At 40.0% G+C, this 24,747-nt stretch overlaps 1 protein-coding gene across 1 annotated transcript; it reads right to left on the bottom strand.

Annotated features, from left to right (window-relative positions):
• Nucleotides 1-869: 869 nt before the first annotated feature.
• PDIA3 (protein disulfide isomerase family A member 3) lies at nt 870-24,698 on the bottom strand. Its single transcript, XM_080809041.1, has 13 exons — nt 24,412-24,698; nt 19,460-19,538; nt 17,118-17,235; nt 12,154-12,261; nt 10,419-10,548; nt 6,273-6,389; nt 5,838-5,963; nt 4,665-4,847; nt 3,772-3,880; nt 3,053-3,181; nt 2,425-2,504; nt 1,344-1,401; nt 870-1,139 (listed from the first exon to the last, which is right to left on the bottom strand). The coding sequence occupies exons 1-13, from the start codon at nt 24,576-24,578 to the stop codon at nt 1,026-1,028; spliced, it is 1,518 nt and encodes a 505-aa protein (XP_080665167.1). The 5' UTR covers nt 24,579-24,698; the 3' UTR covers nt 870-1,025.
• Nucleotides 24,699-24,747: the final 49 nt, after the last annotated feature.

The following is a 24,747-nucleotide window of genomic DNA, read 5'->3' as shown; positions in this document are numbered from 1 at the left end:
CACAAAAAGAGGGAAATTCATTTGAACAAAAGATCACACCAGTCCTATCCTTTTTGTTCCTTATTGTTGCAGAAGAAAAGTGGATGCTTCATTCACAACCGGGAATGATACTGTCTTTCCCAGTTCCACTGGAGAGGGAAGTTAATGGGCCACACCCTGGGCTTTAGGGGAGAGAGCTGCACCCAGCAGTGTCAGCAATTCCTGAAGCAGCTTGAATGGAACACTGACCTGATGCCACACCCTTCCAGGGACATTTTTGGGCAGAGACTAGCCCTTGGGAAGTATAAACACGCTCAGCTACAGGGCAAGGGTAAATAGTAACCCATCCTTAGGGTATGGGCAGGGCTGGAAATGGAGCCCAACAAGAAAAGTCCCTCACCTGCTCTTATGATCAGGCTAGAGGCCTGGGCCCTAACATGTAAGGATAGAAAGTGATGAAATTTGTAAAGGATTTACAGGTTATAACTGTGAACCCAGTTAGTTGAGTCTACAGCAGCACTGACCAATGGTAGCTATTAGCTGTGTGACTATTCAAATCAATGAAAATTTAAAATGTGTTCTTAGCCATATTTCAAATGCCCAGTAGCTACATGTATTAGGCAATGAAGATTATAGAATTTTCCTAACATTGCAGAAAGTTCTACTGGACAGTGCTGATTTAGAAAACCTTGGTTTCCCCATCTCTTGGAAAAAAGACGGTTTAAAGGGGGCTCATTTATTGTCACTGTTCCAAATGTACAAAAAAAATTAGAAAATAACCCCCAACTCAATCCCCCCACCCCCACAACATTCCCCCCAACACAAATAATTTTTCCCAAAACCACAAACATCAACTGGTCCTGGTATTTCCATAAACAGTGCAGCTAAGAAACAGTTTAGAGAAAATTTAACGGGATTCAGATTATATCCATTCTGTCCTCTCTGCCCTGAGAGTAATAATCCCATATGGGTCCCAGTCCTCCCCAACAGTCTTCCCATCTCTGGTGGAAGAGTCCTTTTACAAAGTGGCATTTTTGGCTGCTGCTTTAGAGATCCTCCTGTGCCTTCTTCTTCTTCTTAGTTTTTTCTTCTTGAATTACAGGGGGATTTGTTGCCTCTCGTTGTAGATAGCTAATAAAATCACTTAATTCACGGCCACCCTGAAAACAGAAAGATCACTCTGAAAATTTAACCTTTTAAAGAACTTTGGATTATTTCCCCAACAGGAGGACTTTTGACTTTATAAAAGCACATTAGCAACCACATATATTGACCATGAAATTGAATGTTTCCAGTTAAATAAAACTCAACTGGATACGTGTGTGTATGTGTGTATTTGTGGGGAGATAAGACAACCCACTTACTTCATATTTCTTTGGATTTAGCTTCTTGTTGGCTGGAGAGAAGTAGATGGTAGGAAAACTGGGTTTAAAAAAAAAAAGACGTTAACTCATTCAGGTGCTGGAATAACTCCAACATATACTTCCCCAAAAACTATTTCTGGGAATAACTTCTCATGATTTCTATTTCTGTTCTTTCTTTCTTTTTTTGGAAGATTTTATTTATCTGACAGAGAGAGAGAGCAAAAGCAGGTGGAGCAGCAAGGATAGTCAGAGGGAGAAGCAGGCTCCCCATGGAGCAGGATGCAGGGCTGGATCCCTGAACCTTGGGATCATGACCTAAGCCGAAGGCAGATGCTTAACTGACTGAGTCACCCAGGCACCCCCCCCACCTCTTTTTTTTTGAGAAAGAGAGCATGTGTGCAAGCAGGGATGGAGAAAGAGAAGGAGAGAAGAATATTAAGAATATTAAGAATATTAAGATATTAATATTAAGAATATTAAGCAGGTTCCATGTCCAGAGCAGAGCCGACCGAGGGCCGACCCAGATCATGACCTGAACTGAAATAAAGAGGTGGCCACTTAAGCAACTGAGCCACCCAGGCACCCCTCATGATTTCTCTCTCTCCTTTTTAAAGATTTATTTATTTGAGAGCAGAGAGAGCATGAGAGCATGACAGCATGACCGGGGGGTAGGGGGAAGGGGGGAGGAGCAGATGGAAAGAATCTCAAGCAGACTCCCCACTGAGCACGGAGCCCTATGCAGGACTCAATCTCACAACCCTGAGATCATGAGCTGAGCTGAAGTCAAGAGTTGGACGCTCAACCGACTGAGCCACCCTGATGCCCCAATTTCAATTTCTGACCAGTTATTATTCTCCCTCAGTGGCTAGGTTATGTCCTATCAAAACTCAGTAATAGAGCTCACAAAATCTGTGGCAGTCATGTGGGCCCATGCAGCAGAACTCCCAAGCCAGGAAGGCATCAGCAGTTCTGTGCTCAACTGCAATGAAGAATCCACTCCCTATGCCCAATAAATAGTTTATAAGCTTATTTTTTCCCTGTCAATTGCCTAGACACTTTCATTAGCATTTAATCTACTTACCCTCTGACTTCATATGGAGAAGGCACATCATTGGCTGTGGCATCCATCTTGGCTATGACAATATTTGGGTCTTTTCTGAGCTGTTAATAAAAAGGTTAGATCTTTAAACTTTCATGTTTTGGTGACCGAGGGACACTTACCCAAATTAGAACTTAAAATAAACTCATTTTTAAACACCCAAATAAGTTCTGCTCAGGTAGGAATAGTGAGGCTTGTACATTATATCTAGCTTTCTACAGTGTCCTTTTTCTCTCTTGGTTTCTCCATATTAAGACTCTATTTACATCTACCTTCACTATTACCTGGCCTAAATAAGACAGTACAAGGGCTAAGTCAAGAGAAACATAATGGATTCAAATAAATCACCAAAATTCAGAAGCCTGAATACCTTTAACTATAATCTAGTTTGAGTGTTTGGAGTGGAAGGTCCGAACAGGTGTCTGAAGCACCGTTGTACAGGCTAGAGACACCAGGGGGCAGTCAGGAGAAAGTAAACAGCAGACAGCTGAAAAGAAATCTAGCAGTACTTAGGTAATGAGTTCATTAGGATAATTAATTTAGCCAATGCTGAATATGTGTGTCAACTTCCTAACTCAAATTTTATCTTCAGAATATGGTTCAGACTTACCTTCTCTCCCAGTTCTTTATACTTAGGCTCCAGATTCTTACAGTGACCACACCAAGGAGCATAAAATTCGATCAGTACATCTTTATTTTCATCATTCACTATTTCATCAAAATTCTCCGCTACCACTACCTGGAATACACCAAAGATCCTCTAGTTGGTAAGGCAAGGTGAAGAATAAAATCCACATGCTATATTTGTCTCTGGACTCAAACCCTCTCAAATTTGATGTACTGTCACTGAAAATATGTCGTTGAAACCCATATCACATTTACAGATTACATTAAGGATGTTCTGGTCATTTTCTAACTCATTCCCATGTTTGTCACCTGTCAAACTTTGTTCAGGAAGCCACAGGAAATAAGTGCTACCCAACCCTTCCCTAATCTCAAAGCAACAATTCTGAAACTATTCTTAGAGGTTAGCTGGCTCTATCCCGAAGAGTAACTTAGTTCTAATATAAATACCTTCCAAAGTTCTAAGATTTTATACTTTGGCTCCTTCTGAACATTGTGAACTCTGCAAATGTTTATTTTATGATACAGGGAGGGGAGGACAAACAAAAACAAAAACATGATGGCCAACAAGTTCTCACTTAAACCCAGCATTTTTTGGAATAAAGAAATGAGGAGAGTCAATTCTATCTCAATAAAACTAAGCATACAGGGGGAAGTGAGGATAGGCCGCTGCTTAGAGCCTTGATGAGGCTGTGAACACCTCACCTTTACTGGCCCATCATTGCTCTCTGGGATGGGCTCAGACTTCAGATATCTCTTCAGGTTGCCATCAAAGTAATCCTGCAGGAATCTTTCAAGAGCCTTGCCATCACGCCTGCAGTTAGAAAGACAAGGGTCGGGCTTCTTAATCTTCCACTGAGAGGATTAAAAGCAATTTCTTAGAATTGTTTCTACATATTCTGGCTTCAATTTCAAGGTTAGAAACTGGAAGCTAAAAACAGGAGCTTCTCTCTCAATATGCAGATCTACTGACTGAACAAAAATCACCTCCTTATATTTCTAGTGTGTCCTTTGTGGATTAGAAAGGTCAGAGAAGGAAATACTGGTCTTCTGGAAATTTACTTCTGCAAAAGAACCAGGTCTTTGTTGCTCTAGAGAATACGGCCCATTTATGGTATTCTGTTTTACTGATTTGTTCACAAGGAAGATTTTCTCTGGTTTTGGTTTCCCAATGTCTCAGAAGGTGAAAAGTTATACTTTTCTAGGGTTTTTAAGACCTTTCCATTCCCTGAGTTTACTTTAGGCCAGGGTAGTATTCCAAGAAGAAAAGACATTCTACAGGGATGGGAGGAGGCTGCACTGGTCTAAAATTACATCAATCTCAGACTGTCCAATGCTCTCTATCTACTATTGCTAACGGCAGGGTAGAAACAATCACCTAAGTATCCCAAGCTGCTGTCCTTTTGTTAGTTTTCAGAATTTATTGAGGATTGTTATCCTTAAATACCTATAATTAACTGAGAAAAATGACAATCGTAGGTCTTAGCTGGAAGACCTATCCTCACATTCTAATGTTCTTTATAAATCCTTAGTAGTATAAAAGGTTTTAAGTGTCTTTGCAGAATCAAATCCCAAACCCACATTAACTTGTAACTCACGAGAACTCCTCTTGCATGACAAACTTCTCTCCTTTTGCAGTTCTGATAGCAACAACAGGAATCTCTCCAGCAGTGCTTTCCAAGCCAAAATCAGAAAGTTCGTGGCTAAAGGTTTTGCGGCTAGCTACAGCAAAGCTGAGTTTGTTTCCAGCATCTAGGAATTTCTTTGCTACCATCATCACTCTGTGGGAAACAAGATATTTATACCAAGATTTATACCCTAGTGGTAAAGCACTTCTAAAATCAAGAAGCAAGATACTAGAAAGCAAAGACTAAATTTTACAGTCCATGCTGCCCTCTGGAATCAGTCTGAACTATATTCTTGGGCACCGACACAGAATTGTGGTACACTCCAATGTCTTACAGAACGTCACTGCCAAACTGGTGGTACCAATCAAATAGTCCATTCCCACTGAAGCTTGCTAATTTATATAACTAAAATATTGTAGGCATAATGACTGATCAGAAAAGAAAATTTATAAGGATACAAAGCACTAAGAGTTTCAATGGGCAAATAGGCACAGTATTTTAAACATTTATTATTTAATATCAATCATCTAATATTTTATTAAGTAGTTTAATTAGCATTAAAATATTAGATATTAATTATATTTGATATTATCAATTGATGGAAGTTATTATTAATATTTTAAATCACTTAATATTTGAATATTTAATATCTATAGTCTAGATCACATTTGCATCTTTTACTGGGAAGTTAGGAACCAGCTATGTCACAAGGCAAAGGAACACCTATCCTATGGAAGATATGCCCAAGAGATTTTGGAAATAGTTTATGTTATTTGTCCTTACAGCTTCAATTTTGTTTTTTTGTTTTTTTAAAGATTTTATTTATTTATTTGACAGACAGAGATCAAAAGTAGGCAGACAGGCAGGCAGGGGCGGGGGGGGGGGGTGGCGGCAGAGGAGGCTGGCGGCTGAGCAGAGAGCCTGATGCAGGGCTCAATCCCAGGACCCTGAGATCATGACCTGAGCCAAAGGCAGAGGCTTTAACCCACTGAGCCACCCAGGTGCCCCTTCAAATGGTATTTGAGAGTCAACTGTTTCCATTCCTACTGGCCCTCACATCATACACTGTAACAGGATAATTAGAAGAAACTGTTTACACACTGAGTAAACCTATTTACTAAGGAGAAAAATGATCCTTATTACCTGTTCCTCCAGTAGTTGGAGCCTTTAGCATTCTTTTCATAGTCCACATCATAGTAAGCCACAAGTAAGTCCTTGCCCTGTATCAAATCTTTATTGTCTTCTGTCATGTGAGGGCAGATCCCAAAACTGAAATAAATAATCCATTATCAAATTTGGTAGGTTTCACTATGTCATGGAACTATCACATAGTAACTGACAGCACTTACAAAGTAAAGAAACTTTCAACATAAAGGATAAGTACTGAGCAATATACCTTCTAGGGAGTCCTAGAATCCTAGGGTACACACATTACTACTTTAATATAAACTTCAACTATTACTGTTCAATCCTTTGAATAAGGCTATTTAATCCAAAATATAGGTCTGCTTAATAACTGAGGTAAGAAAACTACAATGAAGCCAAGAAATCCCAAACAAGATATAAAAAGGTACTCACATGTTTTCTTGGATAAATTTCTTAATCTTGCCACTAGTCATTTTCTGTTCTATATATGCCACAGTCTTGTCTTCAAACTTGTTCGTTAAATGTGAAGGACGAAACAAAGTGATACCCCTTAAAAAAAAAAAAGTTACTAGTAGGTAGGCAGCAGCAGAATGATCTTCCATCTTTTATTTAAAGCTCAGACTACTCTTGCTGCCACTTTTACTGTCACGATTTAAGCACACAAGGACTCTTTCCTGGGAATGCAGACTTGGCAACACGACCTCATCAAAGCCAAGGTACTAATCACCTTAATCTCAGGTGCAATAATTGGATATGAAGGTTTAATAAACCTTGCACTGGAAAGTTAGGAGACCTTGGTTCTAATTGTAACACCATTAATTTTAAAGACCTTGTGCTAGGTATCAATTGAATCCTCTCAGGCTTTAGCTTTTTCTTCAGTACAAGAGGGGATCTAAGGAGGTTAGAGTAGATGATTATTTTCCAAACTTTTAAAAATAATAACAGAACCCAACTTACCCCCAAAACCCAGGATGTACAATAAAGTAGAGCTTACTCTTATTGGAAGAGTGCCTTGCCTGGCACGCCCCTTGAAAATCCAACTCTCCCACATAGTAAAAGAATTACTTCAGTAGAGAAAATATCTTAAAAGATTTCTTCCAGCTGTAAAATTCCATAGGTAGGTATACAATTATAGATAATGTTTAGCTTGAGTTCATTAGAAATTCCTTTGTTCTATACTTCTCTTATCCCAACAAACCAACTTTACCAATTTTTCTCTTGCTGGTACTATTTTGCCCCTCTACCTAAGCCAAGCTCTCCTCACTCCACTGAACACTTGAAGCAAATTCCTTCTTTAATTTCTAGACTTGTTCAGCTAAAACTGAACCCCAATTTGGTTCTGAGTCACGGGTTTATATCAAGTGCCAGTTCTCCCAGAAAATACCACTATTCTAACTACTAGTATCTCACCTCTAGGTTTTCCTTCATTCATTCCTCCTTCCCACACTGCACACACATCCATATACAATTTATTTATTTATTTAATTAGAGGCAGAGCACCAGCAGGAGGGGCAGAGGGAAAAGAAGACAGAGAATCTTAAGCAGGCTCCATGGAGCCAGATGGAGGGCTTGATCTCATGACCCTGAGGATCATGACCTGAGCTGAAATCAAGAGTCAGACACTCAACTAACTGAGCTACGCAGGTACCCCCCACCCACACAATTTCATCACCTGTTCTTCTCTAAGCTTCAGCCCTTTAAGTCCTTATATCCCTCTCTCACTCATCCAGTATTAACCACTAAATTAATGTCAATTAAAACACAGGCACTTTAGGGGTATCTGGGTGGCTTACATGTCTGACTCAATTTTGCCTCAGGTAATGATCTCAGGGTCATGAGATCGAACCCCCACATCCAGCTCTGCACTCAGCAGGGAGTCTGCTGAAAATTCTTTCTCTCCCTTTCCTCTCTCCCCCACCCCCTCCTAAAAAAATTGAAAAAACAAAAAAACAAAAAACACAGGCATTTTATAGAACACGGGGCAACTACATAGCAAAGGGAACCTAATACAAACATGCCGGGCAACCAAAAATGTGACCAGGGCTAATATTGCAGGGTTTTTTTAAGTGTAGTTACCAACTTCAGAGCAGTTATTCTCAAAAAATAGAAATCCAACAGTTTCAAATATAACCTTTAATGATGTTACACATGATGACTTTAAGACACCATTCATGTAAGGTCTTCTCAATAAGACTTCCAATCAGAAGCTGATACGCCCCTTTAAAGGCAGCCACAATGAACAACATATCTAAGGTAACAGACCAATAGGCGATGTGCTTAATGAGCCACAGGTGGCTCCACATCCGTTTACAGACCTGGTGTGTCTTAATCTAAAAGACCTACAACTTTGCATCCAGGACTTTCTAGTTTCAAATCCTAGTTCTGCCACTTACCAGCTGTAAAGCTAGGCAAATTACTTAACCTCTTTGCGTGCTTTCTCCTCTATAAAATAGTAACAGATCTGTGTCACCAGTTAAGAGGATCAAATGAGTCAATAGTAAATGGCACATATAAATCAGTAACACTAGCCCTTGGCACACTTTTCTTCTTTATATGCTCACCCTAAGTGATCTCATCTAGTCTCATGGTTTCAATAATTCTTTAAATGTTTATCTCTAGTTTAGAACTTTCCCTGAATTCTAATCTCATTTATCCAGTTGTCTATTGGGTCTTCACCATTGGGACATCTCACAAACTTTTCACTTCACTCAAAATGAACTCATCATCAATCCCTTCAAATTTGTTTCTTTCGTCTTTCTCCCAGCTTGATGATAACTGTTGTTAGCTCAGTCATCCAAGTTACAGAAACCTAGACTCATTCTAGATCTTCCTCTTTTCACACATGGCTAGGGGCCAAATCCTATTCTTTACATTTTTTTATACTCTCTCCTTCTCCATGTCCCTAATGCTGCCTTCATTTAGTTTCTCAGTGGTCACCCTTAGTTTGGACTCTTACTGCCTTGTCATTCCTCCCCTTTCAAACTATCATCACATGGGTACCAACAACTTTTCTTCTGAAACACAAAAATCACATTACTCTCCCACTCAAACAATGACTTGCAAATGACTAAAAGAGAAAATCAAAATTCTTTTGTATGCACTTAAAATCTTCTATAATTTGGTCTCTGCTTACCTTTTCCTATCACCTCATTTATAAACAATACTCAGTAGTACTACAGGTCTCAACATTCCTAAGTCGTTGCACATCTTCGGCCTTCACTTCTGCTGCTCTATCTGGAATAATGTTTTTTTTTTCTTTTCTTTTTTTTTTTTTAAGATTTTATTTCTTTGACAGAGAGAGACACAGTGAGAGAGGGAACACAAGCAGGGGGATTAGGAGAGGGAGAAGCAGGCTTCTCCTCAGGCTCCGCATCAGGAGCCTGATGCGGAGCTCGATCCCAGGACCCTGGTATCGTGACCTGAGCCGAAGGCAGACACTTAACAACTGAGCCACCCAGACCCCCCTTCTTCTTTTTTTTTTTTTTAAGGATTTTATTTATTCATTTGTCAGAGAGAGAGAGTGAGCACAAGCAGGGAGAGTGGCAGGCAGAGGGAGAATCAGGCTCCCTGCTGAGCAAGGAGCCCAATACAAGACTCGATTCCAGGACCCCAGGATCATGACCTGAGCTCAAAGCAGACGTGTAACCAACTGAGTCACCGAGGCATCCCAGGAATAATGGTTTTGAGGATTGAACTCATGACCCTGATATCAAGATCTGAGCTGAGATGCCAGATGTTTAACCCACTGAGCCACCCAGGTGCCCCTATCTTGAATAATTCTTTTTTAACTTTTTATTTTATTTACTTATTTATTTTTAAGATTTTATTTATTTATTTGACAGACAGAGACCACAAGTAGGCAGAGAGGTAGGCAGAGGGAGAGAGGGGAAAGCAGGCTCCCCACCGAGCAGAGAGAGCCCGATGCAGGGCTCAATCCTAGGACCCTGGGATCATGACTTGAGCTGAAGGCAGAGGCTTTAACCCACTGAGCCACCTAGGCGCCCCTGGAATAATTTTTTTTTTAAGATTATTTATTTATTTGTCAGAGAGAGAGAGAGAGAGAGAGATCACGAAGAGGCAAGCAGGGGGGCGGGGGCAGCAGGCTCCTGCTGAGCAGAGAGCCCGATGTGGGACTTGATCCCAGGACCCCGAGATCATGACCTGAGCTGAAGGCAGAGGCTTAACCCACTGAGCCACCCAGGCACCCCTGGAATAATTTTTATCTCAACTGCCATAACCTACCTGGAAAAACTTATCTTTCAAGAAATACCTCAAGAATCACCTCCTCTATGAAGTTTCTTCTGACACCACTCCCCACCCCAAAGGAAAAAAAAATCACTCCCTGTTCTTCCAGCACACCCTGCATACATTTCTATTGTAACACCTATAATGCTCACTTAACACTTACATTTTTAAATGTATTCACTGTCTTCCCCTACTAGATGTATCTCAAAGGCAACAACAGTTCCTAGCACTTAGCTTAATAAATCTTTGGAAGAACCAGGCATAAAAATTACCAGTTCATACAATTAGTACTTGGTCCAGAAATTTACAAGGGTGTTCAACTCAGTCACTTACTCTCCATCATCATCGTATTTGTTCACCAGAGATTCCACATTGGTGTGTGCAAATCGGTAGTTATCCCTCAAGTTGCTGGCTGCTTTTAGAAATTCAGAGTGAGCTTCACTGAATAAATCGTTGAAAAAACCTATACAAAAAATGTCAAACAGAAGGAAGAAACATTAAGTGCTGAAACATGATCAAACTTCAAAATTCTATTTTTTTGTGCTTACCTCAGCAGCACATATACTAAAATTCTTTTTTTTTTTTTAAGAGTTTTAAAAATCTGTTTGTCAGAGAAAGAACACAAGCAGGGGGAGTGGCCGGCAGAGGGAAAAGCAGACTCCCCACCGAGCAAGGAGCCGGATGTAGGACTCAATCCCAGGATCCTGGGGTCATGACCAGAGCTGAAGGCAGATGTTTAACCGACTGAGCCACCTGGGCATCCCATAAAATTCTTCTATTTTCAAAGCCTTCATTCTATTCACAGGTAAGCAAAGTGAGACAGGCAACAGGACTGGGTCTGCTTTGCTGTGACTACCTAGGATATCTGACAAAACACTTTGGATGAGAATTTTCCCTCTACCCTTAAAAAAAAAAAAAAATTTGTCCCAGGGAGCCAAGGGAGAGGATTTGTCAGAGTTTACAGCTTTTCTAGTTTTTCACAATTTCACAATTAAACAGACTTGGGCAAACTGCTTAACTTCTTAAGAGTTTCAGGGACTATTTTAGGTGTCAGAAGGATCAAATAAGACAGTTAAATAAATCATCAATTACTTCACTGAAAGTGACTGAAACCTAAGTGTTTATTAAATGTCTGCTTAGGGGCACCTGGGTGGCTCAGTGGGTTGAGCCTCTGCCTTCGGCTCAGGTCATGATCCCAGGGTCAAGTCATGGTCTCGAGGTCCTGGGATCGAGCCCCGCATCGGGCTCTCTGCTCAGCAGGGAGCCTGCTTCCTCCTCTCTCTCTGCCTGCTTTTCTGCCTACTTGTGATCTCTGTCTGTCAAATAAATAAATAAAATCTTTATAAAAGAAAATGCTTATAGTTAAGCAGACTATACAGAAAATATACACAATATATATTGAAAATATACAGAATCAGTAAAATCCAGACGATGAGACATAGCTTTTAGTCAAATTTAAATTACAAACCATCTTCTAAGGCTAGAAAGTCAGTTTTATTATAATTATGAGATTAAGAGAAGCAAAAACACAGATTTTAAGCTTAAATTTATTTTTTAAGTCAAATAGATTATACATTACATTTAAAACAAAAGAAAGAACACTCAAGATGTAGAATGTATTTAACTGCAAGTTATTTTAAGGATAAAATGAGATACCGTAACACCCAAGAAAGCAAAGTACACAAATCCTAGCAATTCGATCTCAAGAACCAAATCCCCTACTACTGTGAAAACAGCAGACACAGAGGTTTATTATTTACTAGTATCCTCCTATCCTAAAACCTTACTTTCAATCTTAAATCTCTGAGTTTGAGATGTGATAGAAAAAGCTGAAGATATTTCTATTTTGGGTCTTTAACTAGAATCATATCTTTATTTGTAAGAACACAAAGCCACTCCAATAAAACCAATTTTTTCCCCATTATAGTAATGATGACCTAAATCTGAGTTGTCTTTTCAACGGCCCCCAAGGTTTCCTAAACTGGTTTAACTTTGTTATTTACTCAGATACAGAGGGTTTTTGAAACCAAATTGATGACTGTTGTATAATCAAGTATTTGCTACTTACCTACCACAGAAGCATCTTTCTCACTAATGAACTTCTCGAATTCTTCCTCAGTCCTGAGAGGAACTGAAGCTGGTCCCGCCTGCTTCTTCAGGTGGCTGACAATTCCATCTTAAAAGATAAGATGAAAGATCATAGCAACAAAAATTTCTAAATTTTGAGAAGGCAATCATTCACATAATTCAAAATGCAAAAGGTTTAAAAGGGAGGCATCTGGCTAGCTCAGTCAGTGGAGCATGTGACTCTTGATCTCAGGGTTCTAAGTTGGAGCCCCATGTTGGGTGTGGAGAGTATTTAAAAATATAATCTTTAAAACAGACATATCATGCATAAACAAGCAATTACATTTTTATTTTCTTTCTTTTCTCTCCAAATAGCAGCATACACCTATGCTATTCTGTATTTTTTGTCATGTAATAAAGTTTAGAGATAATTTACACCAGTGTACATAAAGAGCTACACCCCAGCATTTTTCACACCTGCATAGTTTTTCACTGTATGGATATACCATAATTTATTCAACCAGACACATATGATGGACATTTGTTTCTAATTTCTTGCTGTTATAGTTCTGCAATAAACAACCTTGTACTAATGTCATTTTGCACACGATTGAGTAGATCTGTAGGGTAAATTCCTAGAAGTAGATTCACTGGGTCGAAGAATACATGCATTTATAATTGTCAAACTACCTCCCCAAAGAGAATACTTATTTATACCCCTACCAGGGATCTATTAAAGTGTTTATAACAGTACAAATTAATAATGCCTTTTTTCATGTTATTCTCTCTGCCTAGAACACTCTTTCCCCAGATATCCTCCTGGCTCCCTTCCTCACCTCCTTTAGTTTTTGTTCTGTTTTGTTTTGTTTTTTAATTTTAAACATTTCTATTATTTGAGAGAGAAGAGAGAGAATGCGCATAAGTGGGAGGAGGGGCAGAGAGAGAGGGAGAAGTAGACTCCCGGCTGAGCAGGGAGCCCTCCTTAAGTCTTTACTCAAATGCCATCTTCTCAACAAAGTTCTCCCTACCATCCTACTGTAAACTAAAACTTACTCACCTCCAATGCTCCTGAATTCCCTTCTCCGGCTTTACTTTTCTCTATAGCACTTTCATTCTCTGTCCTCATTATTTTCATCTATTCCCGCGACAAAGTAAACTCAAAAGGCTTAAGGATTTTTGTCTCTTTTGCTCAGTGATATATACCTAGCTCTAGAATAATACTTATTAGCATGTTAAGTCTGAGAAACATCCACTTTACCAATAAATTAAGTAAACAAATCCTGTACTCTCAAGTAGCACAGAGTCACTTGTAGCCTTACATTTTAAAGGCAAAAAATGCACAAAGTTGGCTAGCTAGTACAACGGTTTAACTATATATAGGTCAAATTATGCCATGTATAGGATCCACCTACATCACATTTTCCTACTGAGGTGAAATGGGCTAGATAAGTAAAACAATTTAGAAAACACAAAAAATCATCTTACCCCTTAAGCCTAGTTGACAGACCATTAAGCTACTTCTTCTGGGGTCCACTAAAACTATTCATAGGCTCAAAATGCCCACACGCCAGACAAAGGCAATGCTCCTCCTCCATAATATTCTACCTCTTGCACCCCCTTTCTCTTCTAAGTACTCTACTGATTTGTTACTGGCTGAAACAGAGTACTATTTAACTCTTTCAACATGATCCAGCCTATTCTGCATTTTTTCTCATGTTTCTTCCTTCTCTCTCCAGTCATGGACTTTTTTCCCTTTCAAATATTTTCCTCAATTCCTCACATAGGAGGGGATGCATTAACAGATTAATTGAAATTGAATATGATTTGTTTAGTCTCTAAGGGGATTATTATTACTATGTCATGATACAAATTATAGAGAACTTTAACTTGTGGCTATGATGAGAAAGTGTTACTTTTCTCCCTAAACATTTAAAATTCTGTGGAAGGTTTAAAGGGAGTACAGAGCAACCGATTTGAGCAGGAGGGCAAACAGCATAGTTCGCAGAGAAGTAAGTGAACAAAATTATGCATTCTAAGTAGCCAAACATCTGACCTCCTTGTCAGATACTAAGAAATTCTTAAATTTAAGAAACCTATGTTACAGGCCAAGTGACATTATCTGACCAGTAGCAGTCTCACTAGGTACACCTCTAATTTAGTTAAGACATGCCCAAGTTCAAAAAAACACTTGAGTAATTCTAACTGCTAACTGCATCCTAAATTGAACAAATAAAATCTGAACGGTAACATGGGGCTCTTCATTAATACTTTCACGGTCAGGAAAAAATTTTTTTTTTCTTTCTGTGCTTACATGTATCAAATTTTAATTGTTGGCTAAATGACCTCAGTGGAGTCAAAGTATTTTTTCATGCATTAGACAAAGAGTTACTGAGTATCTACTACATGTGAAGCGTCTGGGTGCTGGAGATGGAGTAGTAAATAAAGTAAACAAGGTCTCTGCTTTCTTAAGAGCTTACATTTTAAGTTAATCTCCAAACAATTAAAAAAAATCCCCAAATAAATAATTTAAAAATCCTCTAATAACCAGCTCTATGTAGAGAATTAAGAAGATGATGTAATAAGAAAAAGCTGGGTGGCTACTTTAGGTCTGGTGGCATGTGAAAGCCTCTGGGAGGTAAAATTCAAGCCATGATCCAAATGACAAAAAGGAACGAGCCAAGCAAACAAAGGGGAAAAAGATTTCAGGCTGGGAATACAACAAGGACAAAGGTCCAAAGGTGAAACAATCTTAAGCCCATACAAGAGTTAGGTAGTAGCCAGGTTATGCAGAGCTTGTATGTAACAATCACACAGACTGAAAAAATTCCACCTCCCGAAAATATCCAACTGAACCACTTTTCTCTTAGCTTTCCATCATGAAAAGGTGAATAAAATGTGCAGCATTACTTGAAAGACTCAAAGCAGAACTGTCTAAAATATTTCTTCTCATCAATTATAGGCCCTAGAGGATCCAGCCTGGGTGGCTCAGTCAGTTAAGTGTCTGCCTTCCGCTCAGGGCATGATCCCGGGGTCCTGGGATCGAGCCCCGCATGGGGCTCCCTGCTCATCATGGAGTCCGCTTCTCTCTCCGCCTCTCCGCCCAACCCTCGCTGATGGTCTCTCGCAAATGCATAAGTAAAATCTTAAAACAAACAAACAAACGAACATCTGCCTTCAGCTCAGCTCATGACCCCAGGATCCTGAGCTTGAGCCCCACATCAGACTTCCTGCTCAATAGGGAGCCTGCTTCTCCCTCTGCTGCTCCCCTGGTTATGCTATCTCCCTCCACTCCACATAAATTTAAAAAATCTAAAAATAAATAAATAAATAAATAAATAAAAAGCTTCATTTAGCACCCATGCTAGTTATACTGCCACCACATGGTCTTTCTGTCCCTTGTACTCATCAAGCTCAGTTATACCTTAAGGCCTTTTTGTACACCTTAGAGCTTTTCCCTCTGCATGGAAGGCTCTGGCCCAGATCTTCTCAAGGCTAGCTCATTCCCATCATTCAGGTCTCAGCTCAAAGGTTATAGACAGCCCTGGTAACACTGATGATGTGGTACTCCCAAACCCAGTCACTAGCACAACATATGGTTTTATTTCTCTTCTTTAATGCTCTTATCAACTAACTAAATATATTTTATATATTCGAATTAAATACTTTTTAACTGTGGTAACATATACATAAAATTTATTATCCTATTTTTAAGTATTCAGTTCTGTGGCTTTAAGTACATTCACACTGTTGCACAGCCACTCTCCAGGACTGTTTTCATCCCGCAAAACTGAAACTCTACACATTAAAAAACTGTCCATTTTCTCTACCCCGTAGTCCCTGGGAATCACCATTGTACTTTCTGTCTCTGTGCATTTTATTACACTAGGAACCTCATATCAGTGTCATGTTATTTGTTTTTTTGTGACTGGTTTAGCATAATGTTTTCAAGGTTCATCCATGTTGTACCACATGTCGGAACCTCCTTTTTGAGACTGAATATTCCACTGTATGTATGTATGTATGTGTGTGTGTGTGTGTGTGTGTATATATATATATATATATATATATAATTAATAATATGTGCATTTTATATGGCCAGTTATCCACTGACAGACATTTGGGTTGCTTCTACCTTTTTGCTATTGTAAATAATGCAGCTATAATAAACATGGGCGTACAAATTTATCTTCGAGACCCTGCTCTTAATTCTTTGGGGTATATACCCAGAAGGAGGATTGCTAGATCATCCAGCAATTGTTTTCCACAGCAGTAATACCATTTTACATTTACACCAATAGTGCAAATGGTTCTAATTTCTCTGCATCCTCATTGACACTTGTTATTTTCTGTTGTGTGTGTGTTTTGGGATATAAAGTAGTTATCTATATATACTTTTAAACTTGGTTGTTGTCTTCTCTTCATTTCCCAGAATTTAAGCACATAAAGAGTAGGAACCTTGTCCGTTTTGTTTATCAAGAAATACAGAGCACCTACTATATCTAGAATATCTGGCACAGACTAAGTACTCAGTAAATACTTCAAATGAAAAAATGCCAGTAGACCTTATAACTCAAGTTCAAATATTTTCTACATTATTTATATACTCTGTTTTAAAGAAGTCTTTTGTTAGATACCAAATTGACCTCTTAGATGAGGATTTTTAAGATTTTATTTATCTGACAGAGTGAGACAGAGAGAGCACAAGCAGGGGGAGAGGCAGGCAGAGCAAGAGAGAGAAGCAGATGTTCCACTGAGCAGAGAGCCTAATGTGGGGCTTGATCCCAGGACTCTGGGATCATGACCTGAGCCAAAGGCAGATGCCCAACTGACTGGGCTACCTAGGAACCCCTTAGATGAGCAATTTTTAGGATTACAAGTATGTTGTATAGAAAAATGTCATGTTCCCATTACAAAAACAGAGTATTTAACAAATTCAGTTTCCAAAATGTAATCCAGGATCCTTACCGGCAGTCCTGGGCCCATCATAAGCACCAGCTTCTTCACCATCTCTAAATATCTTCAGGGTTGGATATCCACTGACTCCATACTTATTACAGGTGTTTGTGTTGGCAGTACAGTCAACCTAAAGATTAAAATACACGAACCATCTGTTATCCAGATGCTTGTTGCAGTTTCCTCCTATATTCCCAAAATATTAAGACTGCTCAAATCATAAGAGGATCAAGCAATTCTTTGCACACATACCACAGGACATATATTTTAAAGGCTGACTGGTGCTGGGCCAATTATATCACAATCACCATTGCTGGACCTCCTACGAAATGTGTAAATGACTATTTAAATTCTTCCCTCAAAGTCTCTATTATTTAAAACAGTAGTCTCCACCTTCTTTCTGCCTTAGAATATGTGAAGAATAAATCACTTAAATGACTGACAGTACCTTTCTCATTCTGATAATGATTACTATAAAGGGGATGGATGGAGGTACATATCCTTTAGGTGGGATGGAGTATAATTTGATTTGGCAAATCATCTGGAGTTATTAGCAAAGCACCAGCACTTGAATATGCTCCCTGAGACAGTCTGACTATGGGCTAAACTCTAACTAGGTAGATCTAGAGAAACCTATCAGGAAGAAGGAAAACAATATGGAAAACAATTCCTATCTATTTATCCACTTAAAGTCGGCAGTGCTACACGTACCCTGCATATGTTATTTCATTTCCTCTTCACAAGATTTGGAGGTATGATCCCAATGCTTTAACATCAGTTTTGAGGTGTAGAGAAGTAATGTGTCCATAGCAACACAGGCTATAGCCACACAAGGCAGGGATTAAATCAGGACTGAACTTTTTTTCCCCCCCAAGGCAATCCGCCATAGAAACACCAGGATTAAAAGCAGTTTCCAAAAACAGTCCTATATATGTATGAACTATTTATCTGAGGCTGAGCAAGATGTGAGCTTTTTTTTTTTTTTTTAAGATTTATTTGAGAGAGAGACAGAAAGGAAGGGCACGAGCACATGGGCGAGGGGAGGGGCAGCGCAAGAGGGAGAGTATCTTAAGCAGGCTCCACACTCAGCAAAGAGCCTGAAGTGGAGCACAATCTCATGACCCTAAGCCAAAATCAAGAGCCTGACACCTAACCAAATGAGCCACCCAGGTGCTCCAAGATGTGAGCTTTTATACTACAGTAACTATGGGTTTACTATAGAATAATGGCAGAATTCTAGAAGCATTACTATTATTGTAAAAGCAAATACCAAGTTTATTATAGTTGACCAGTTAGTTACATACTTACAACAACCTGTCATTTTCCTATTCCTATCACTATGAGTATCGTAAGGTAGTTTAGGGAACTCACTTATTCAATAATTTTCCTCTGACCCTGATGACTATACTTTCCATATTTGCCCTTAATTCTTTTTTACCATATATTTTACCTCTTTCTTATTCCAGTAATTCCCTTAGTTCCATTACTTTTAATCTTTAGAAACCATAATTAAGTCAGTTGTATATTTGCTCAGAAACTAGTATTCTCTTCATGTACCATAAGAGTAGAGAAAAATGAATGTACATTTCACAAACTACTATTTGTACCCCCCCACCTTTTTAAATTTAGTTAGTTAACATACACTGCAATATTGGTTACTGGAGGTGTGCCTGGGTGGCTCGGTTAAGGGGTCCAACTCCTGATCTTTGCTCAAGTCATGATCCTCCAGGTTGGGAGATCCAGCTTGGTATCAAGCTTGCGTCAGGCTCCCAGCTTAGTGCTTAGTGGAGTCTGCTTGAGATTCTCTCCTTCTCCCTCTGCCCCTCCCCCAACTCATGCACATGCTCTCTAAAATAAAATCTTTTTAAAAAATTGGTTTTGGGGGCGCCTGGGTGGCTCAGTGGGTTAAGCCTCTGCCTTCAGCTCAGGTCATGATCTCAGGGTCCTGGGATTGAGTCAGATTCTCTGCTCGGCAGGGAGCCTGTTTCTTCCTCTCTCTCTCTCTCTCTCTCTCTCTCTGCCTGCCTCTCTGCCTACTTGTGATCTCTGTCTGTCAAATAAATAAATAAAATCTTTAACCAAAAAAATTGGTTTCAGAAGAAGTCAATGATTCATCACTTACATACAACACCCAGTGCTCCTCACAAGTGCCCTCCTTAATGCCCATCCCCCATCTGGCCCATCCCCCACCCACCTCCCTCCATCAACCCTCAGTTTGTTCTCTACCCTCAAAAGTCGCTTATGGCTTGTTTCCCTCTCTCCTTTCTTTCCTTTCCCCTCTTTGCATGTGTTCATCTGTGAGATCATACAGAAAATATCCCATTTTCTTTAATGAAAAATCTGCCTAGACTCACCTTTGCTAATGGGACTATTCCTTTTAATCTGGTTGCTGCAGCTTCATACTCAGGGGCAAGTCTCTTGCAGTGTCCACACCTATATAAATACATTAAGAAAAAAAAAAAGGGCCAAATTCTCATTTTAATCCTTCAAGATTGTTAACTGTGTTTCTCTAAGATGAACCTCAAACTATAATGTTACTTTTGAACTAGTTAACTGCTTCCAAAAGCAAAAACATCACCTGAACAACAGCCATTACTGATAAAGTAACCAGAGCTCTCATGGGCAAAAGTACTATCCCTAACCTGAAGTTGACTCTACAGGACTAGCTTAGCTCGGAGCAGGCAAACTGCTCAATTAAATACTTTCTCAATTAAAAGTATAAATGAGCCTTGAATGCTATAGTCAGAATTAATCCCCACATTAAAGAGAGAAAGGGGTCAAGCCTTCTGGACCAACTAAGAGGATAAAATGAGAGCAAGATAGCAGCAATCCCATTTCTGGTAGCATTTCCCAAAAGAAAGCACATTTTTTTCCTTAGGAAACCAGCACTATGATTCTTAAAAATACAGTGACTGAAACCTTATAAGGTTCCAAGTATGATATTAACTCTTTAAAAATCACTATCAGGTACTTTTTCTCCACTCCTTCAACAGGAATCTCTTTGTCTAAAAACCTAGTTTGAGGGGGCAGCAGAATGAGGCCCCAAAGGCACTCATTTGCTATAGATACTATAGCAGCTATTGGAGTCTTTTTTTCTTCTCAACTGAGTTTCAACACAGCATTAGAATGATGTATTTAAGACAGCAAGCCTTATTTTTACAGCTACACAGTTCATCTGGTTGTAAGAACTGATGGGGATAAAACATTGTCAGAGTATTTTCCCAGAGGGTCATCAGAAACACCTGCTCCTGGCCTGGGAAGTCCTAAGAGTCCCATAGGCACACTGTATATGCAATTGGGGGGGGGGGGAGATACTCCTCCTTATCAAAGTATAATTAGCACTAGCTATGTCATCTCTTTAAAACCCACGGGGTTGCAGAAGGATCACTTTGAGAAGGTAAAGTAGTTCTGTGACCTTCCCAGATAGCAAAAACAGAATTAGAAAACAGAAAGAAACATAGAACAAACTTAATTTTATAAATTTCATAGCCAATAGTCTCAAAATTTATTTTACTAAGTGATGGACAAATAACTTGGAAACATTTTGCCCCTAAAACTTGTTTAAAATAAAGGACTATATAAGAGCTTATCTTCTTCAGGGTCTTTAGGAGTTCTATTCAAAAATAATCATTAAAAAGCTTAACTGAAGGAATGGGGAAGGAATGTAATAGGCTTCAACTGTACTGGCTTTAATTTTTAGACCAAGTGGTGAATAAATGGTATTCCCTATACTGTATTTCATGGATGCACATTTTACCATATCTGAAATTGGCATGTGCCCTGCAATCATGTCATAGTTTCAATGGTAGGACTTCCTTCTTTGTGAGACATGAAATAAGGATTCCCCTCACAATCCGTGGCATCTTACATGTATGTGGAATATGGTATTATTCATTACATCCTCTGTGTTCCTTTATATTGCAAAATAAAGCAAAAACTCGTGTACTTGCATTCCAACAAAACACAGATCCTAAATGATTTAATAAAATAACCAATTTATCTGAGAAATTCAGACTGTGGAGAACATAAGGGCTCAAAGATTAAAAATAAAAAGGTTAAAAAATGTTAAAATTGGATCTGGGCCTTTAAAAATTTAAGGCTTCAGCCTGGACCTGTCCTGGGGTATTTTAGATAAGGGGAATAGTAGCGCAAAGGTAAAATTACTAGTGAAAATGATACTCAGAGACCTGTGGAGGGCTCTGTTTGTTGTTATTAAGAGATAATGTGTTATGTGTATTAAGACTACATCAGTCAGCAATATATATAACAGGAAGGGGGAAAATAGAGGTAAAAATAAAAGCCACCTAGAAGATAATATATTTCACATGGCAGATAATGAAAGCTTGGACCAGAGTGACAGCAATGAGAATAAAAAAGAAAGAGAGAGATTTCTGTTGAATATATAATTTTCAAGAAGCTTGAGGCAACAGATTTAAGAATAGTTTCACCTCAACCATCTCAAAACATTTGAAGAGAAAAAAATAGTATAAAATAATTAGACTGGACCAGTGGGTGTCAACCCAGATGCAGATAAATACCCATGGAGAGAACCAGCGGTGTAAGGGGACATATGTGTGCAAGTATCGAGACTGGATCTGAAAACCACTGTCCTAAGCATTTGCTGCATCCATAAGGTCATCAAATGCCCAAAGGAATAAGCTGTTTAGCGAGTTCCTGAGAGACCAGAGGAGAGAGCCTTCTTCAAATTCACCAGGAATGGAACTCAGGTGGAATATGAAGATTTACCACTACTTCTTTCACCCAGTCCTAGATAGTATTAAAATAAACAATTCCATCACCTTCAGGGATGGCACCTAGCAGTAATACTGAATCCCAACAATCATTACTTCATGTGACAAATGTCTCTGACAGAAAAACTGATACAGTCCTTTCTCTATAGAAACACCAGTCTAGAAGGAGTGACAGACAATATTAGGCCCCAACTGAGAGGTGGAAGCAACCAGTTAGTTGTCCAAGGGGCTAAATCATGTTGAAAAGATCAATTTGAGGTGGAAGGATATATCAGAAATTCCAAAAAAGGGAGTCATCATGTATAAAAAGAAATATTTCATTTTATACTATCCACAGTGTTTTTCAATACGTACTCCAGAAACATTGTATATCAAATATCATTTAATACTACTGTCCTAGATGGTAGATCACAAATCTACAACATAAGTAGATGTTGAGGACTTAAAACTTAATGTAGATCAATAAATTTTCAGATACTATCGCATTTAAGTAGTGCTATTTATTTCCCCAGAGAAATTCATATACTCCCATTCTTACATATTACACAGATGATTAACTCCATAATGGAAATATAAGTCTACAAAGTCAAATGCAAAAAAAAAATCTTTCACTTTCACTGTAAAATGAAAGTGCAAAAAATACCCAAAAATAAATGAGATGAAGAACTTGCTCAAAATAGGTCAATTTTACTTTCAATGGGATTCTTTAACTGTTCCTATCTAACTTGTGAGCTAGTTCTGTACAAAGGATTACAGCAGTCAGAAAACATTTCTAGCTTTAGTATTAATAAATAAAAATAGTTAAATGTGAAGAAATCAGGACATTATTAACAGGAGACTTCCTTGATTCCAAATTAGTCACTCAGAAAACCGATCCTGCTTGCTGGCATTGTGGAGGATTACCTTACCTTCTAGACCAATTAAAAGCAGACACCACAGCAGGGATCCACCCAGTTTTGGGGGGAGTTTAGTGCATGATGGGATATGCAGTTTTTAGGGAAGCACATGCAACAATTTAAAGTAGGAAAGAATACCTTTAATGGGGGTGGGGTGGGAGGACTGCTTCAACCTAATAGTCTAGCCCATTAGTCTCCAGGAACTGACTTTATGTTGACCCCTATAGTCACAAAAGCACCACCCAGTTTTGATACAACCCCATCCAGACATTCTAATTACAGTTACACCCCTTCAAAGTTAACAGTGAGGTTATATGATTGGGAAGTTGCTTCTAAGATGGAATGTGACTTCTGAAGATATATAACGAAAGACCACCTATGATGTGTAATCAGTACTACCAGCTGGCCACAGGAATGCCCCGCTGGTAAAATCCATCACAAGCTGAAAACAAAATCTCTTGCCCCTAACACATCTTTCTGGTTCAGGTGGTCTTCATCACCAGACTTCTTCTAGTATTACCCCCAGCAAATCCGCTGAACCCTTGCTGAGTGAAGACAGAGTTAGAAGCAAGCGAAAGTTATACACCAACTTTTACTGATACTTTTAAATACAAGCCGTTTTTCATTAAAGGTATTGCACCAGGAGTTAAAAAATTAAGTACTGTAATCAGCATGAATACATTGAGCCATCCCAAGCCTGAACATAATCATGGCTCTGTGTGGTAAAGATTTGGGGCTTTAAAAAAAAAAAAAATCAGGTCTACTGAGTCAGAAATCCTATTCGCTCTCACCCCCCCCCCAACTTTTTGAGTTAGCTGTATCCTAAGGAATTCACACACCTGTTCATCGGTTATATCACCCTGAAGCGAACTACTTCTCCCCATCATGGTTACTTTCTCGCTGGAGTCTTTCTGGACATTTTCCAGAAATCCTAATTAAAACCGACACTTTAGACAGATTTCTGACGGCATTACGCTTTTCACCTAGTCTTCTTGACGGGATTCTGTTGGTGCTGAAATGTGATCAGCTTAATGGAGAAAGTGTGCACCATGCGATGGGACAAAATAATTGCCGGCCTCAAGAAAGCACTTATTACCATTCTGCAGCCACTGAGTGACCTTGGCTAGAAACCAATGGCTGCGGGGCGTGGGGCAAGTAGAAAGGAAGTACTCTGGAGGCCCAGGGCCTCTGCATCTGGCGAAACATTCGCTTCCGATATAACGCCTTGGGACGCCTCGTCTGCAGGATGGAGAGCATTAACATTGACTCAGCCAGAAACTGTAAAGACACCGTTTGGAAGATGGAGAGCATTCACACTGACTCAGCCAGGAAAAAGATACCAATCTAAGCGGGGTAGGGGGTGGTTAAACCCTCTGCAAATAGGAAGTGCCGCAAGAAAAACGAGGTAACGATGTGGCCCTGCGTGAGCGGGGCCTTGGGGTTTTCTTCCCGGATCTCATTCCCAGGCAATCAGCACCGACTTCTCCGTTCTCGGCGAGGCTGCTCGGCTCCCCGGGGGTGGGAAATCTGCCGGCTGCAGCCGGGCCTTCTGAAATGGTGGAGGGCGCTGGCGCTGCGCAGGCCCAACCGTTCCCGCGCCGTCGCCCCCGGCCCGGGCCTCCCGCCCTCCCTCCCGCGCCCCCGGCTGAGTGGCCTCACCAAGGGGCGAAGAACTCGACGAGCATGAGGCCCGCAGAGCCCGTGTCGGAGATGCGACTCTCGAAGTTGTCGTCAGTGAGTTCCAGCACGTCGGAGGCAGAGGCGAGACCGGCCGCGGCGAAAAGCAGCGCCACGCCAGGGAACAGCGCTCGGCAGCGGGGGCGCATGGCTACGAGGTGAGGTTAGGGGCGGCCGGGAGGGTCGGGGCTCGGCGGGGACTGCGGAGGCCGGCCGCGACCACACACCCTGTGCCTGTGCTCGCGCGTCTGGCCCAGGAGAACCTGCAGCCGGAGGTCCCAACCCCCAAGCCGGGCTCCGGCCGCAGTGTGGCAGCCG

The sequence above is a fragment of the Martes martes genome (genome assembly GCF_963455335.1).
Source record: "Martes martes genome assembly, chromosome: 7".
Classification (NCBI taxonomy): domain Eukaryota; kingdom Metazoa; phylum Chordata; class Mammalia; order Carnivora; family Mustelidae; genus Martes; species Martes martes.
Note: the sequence above shows the minus strand (reverse complement) of the source record. Positions and strands in the feature narration are given on the sequence as shown.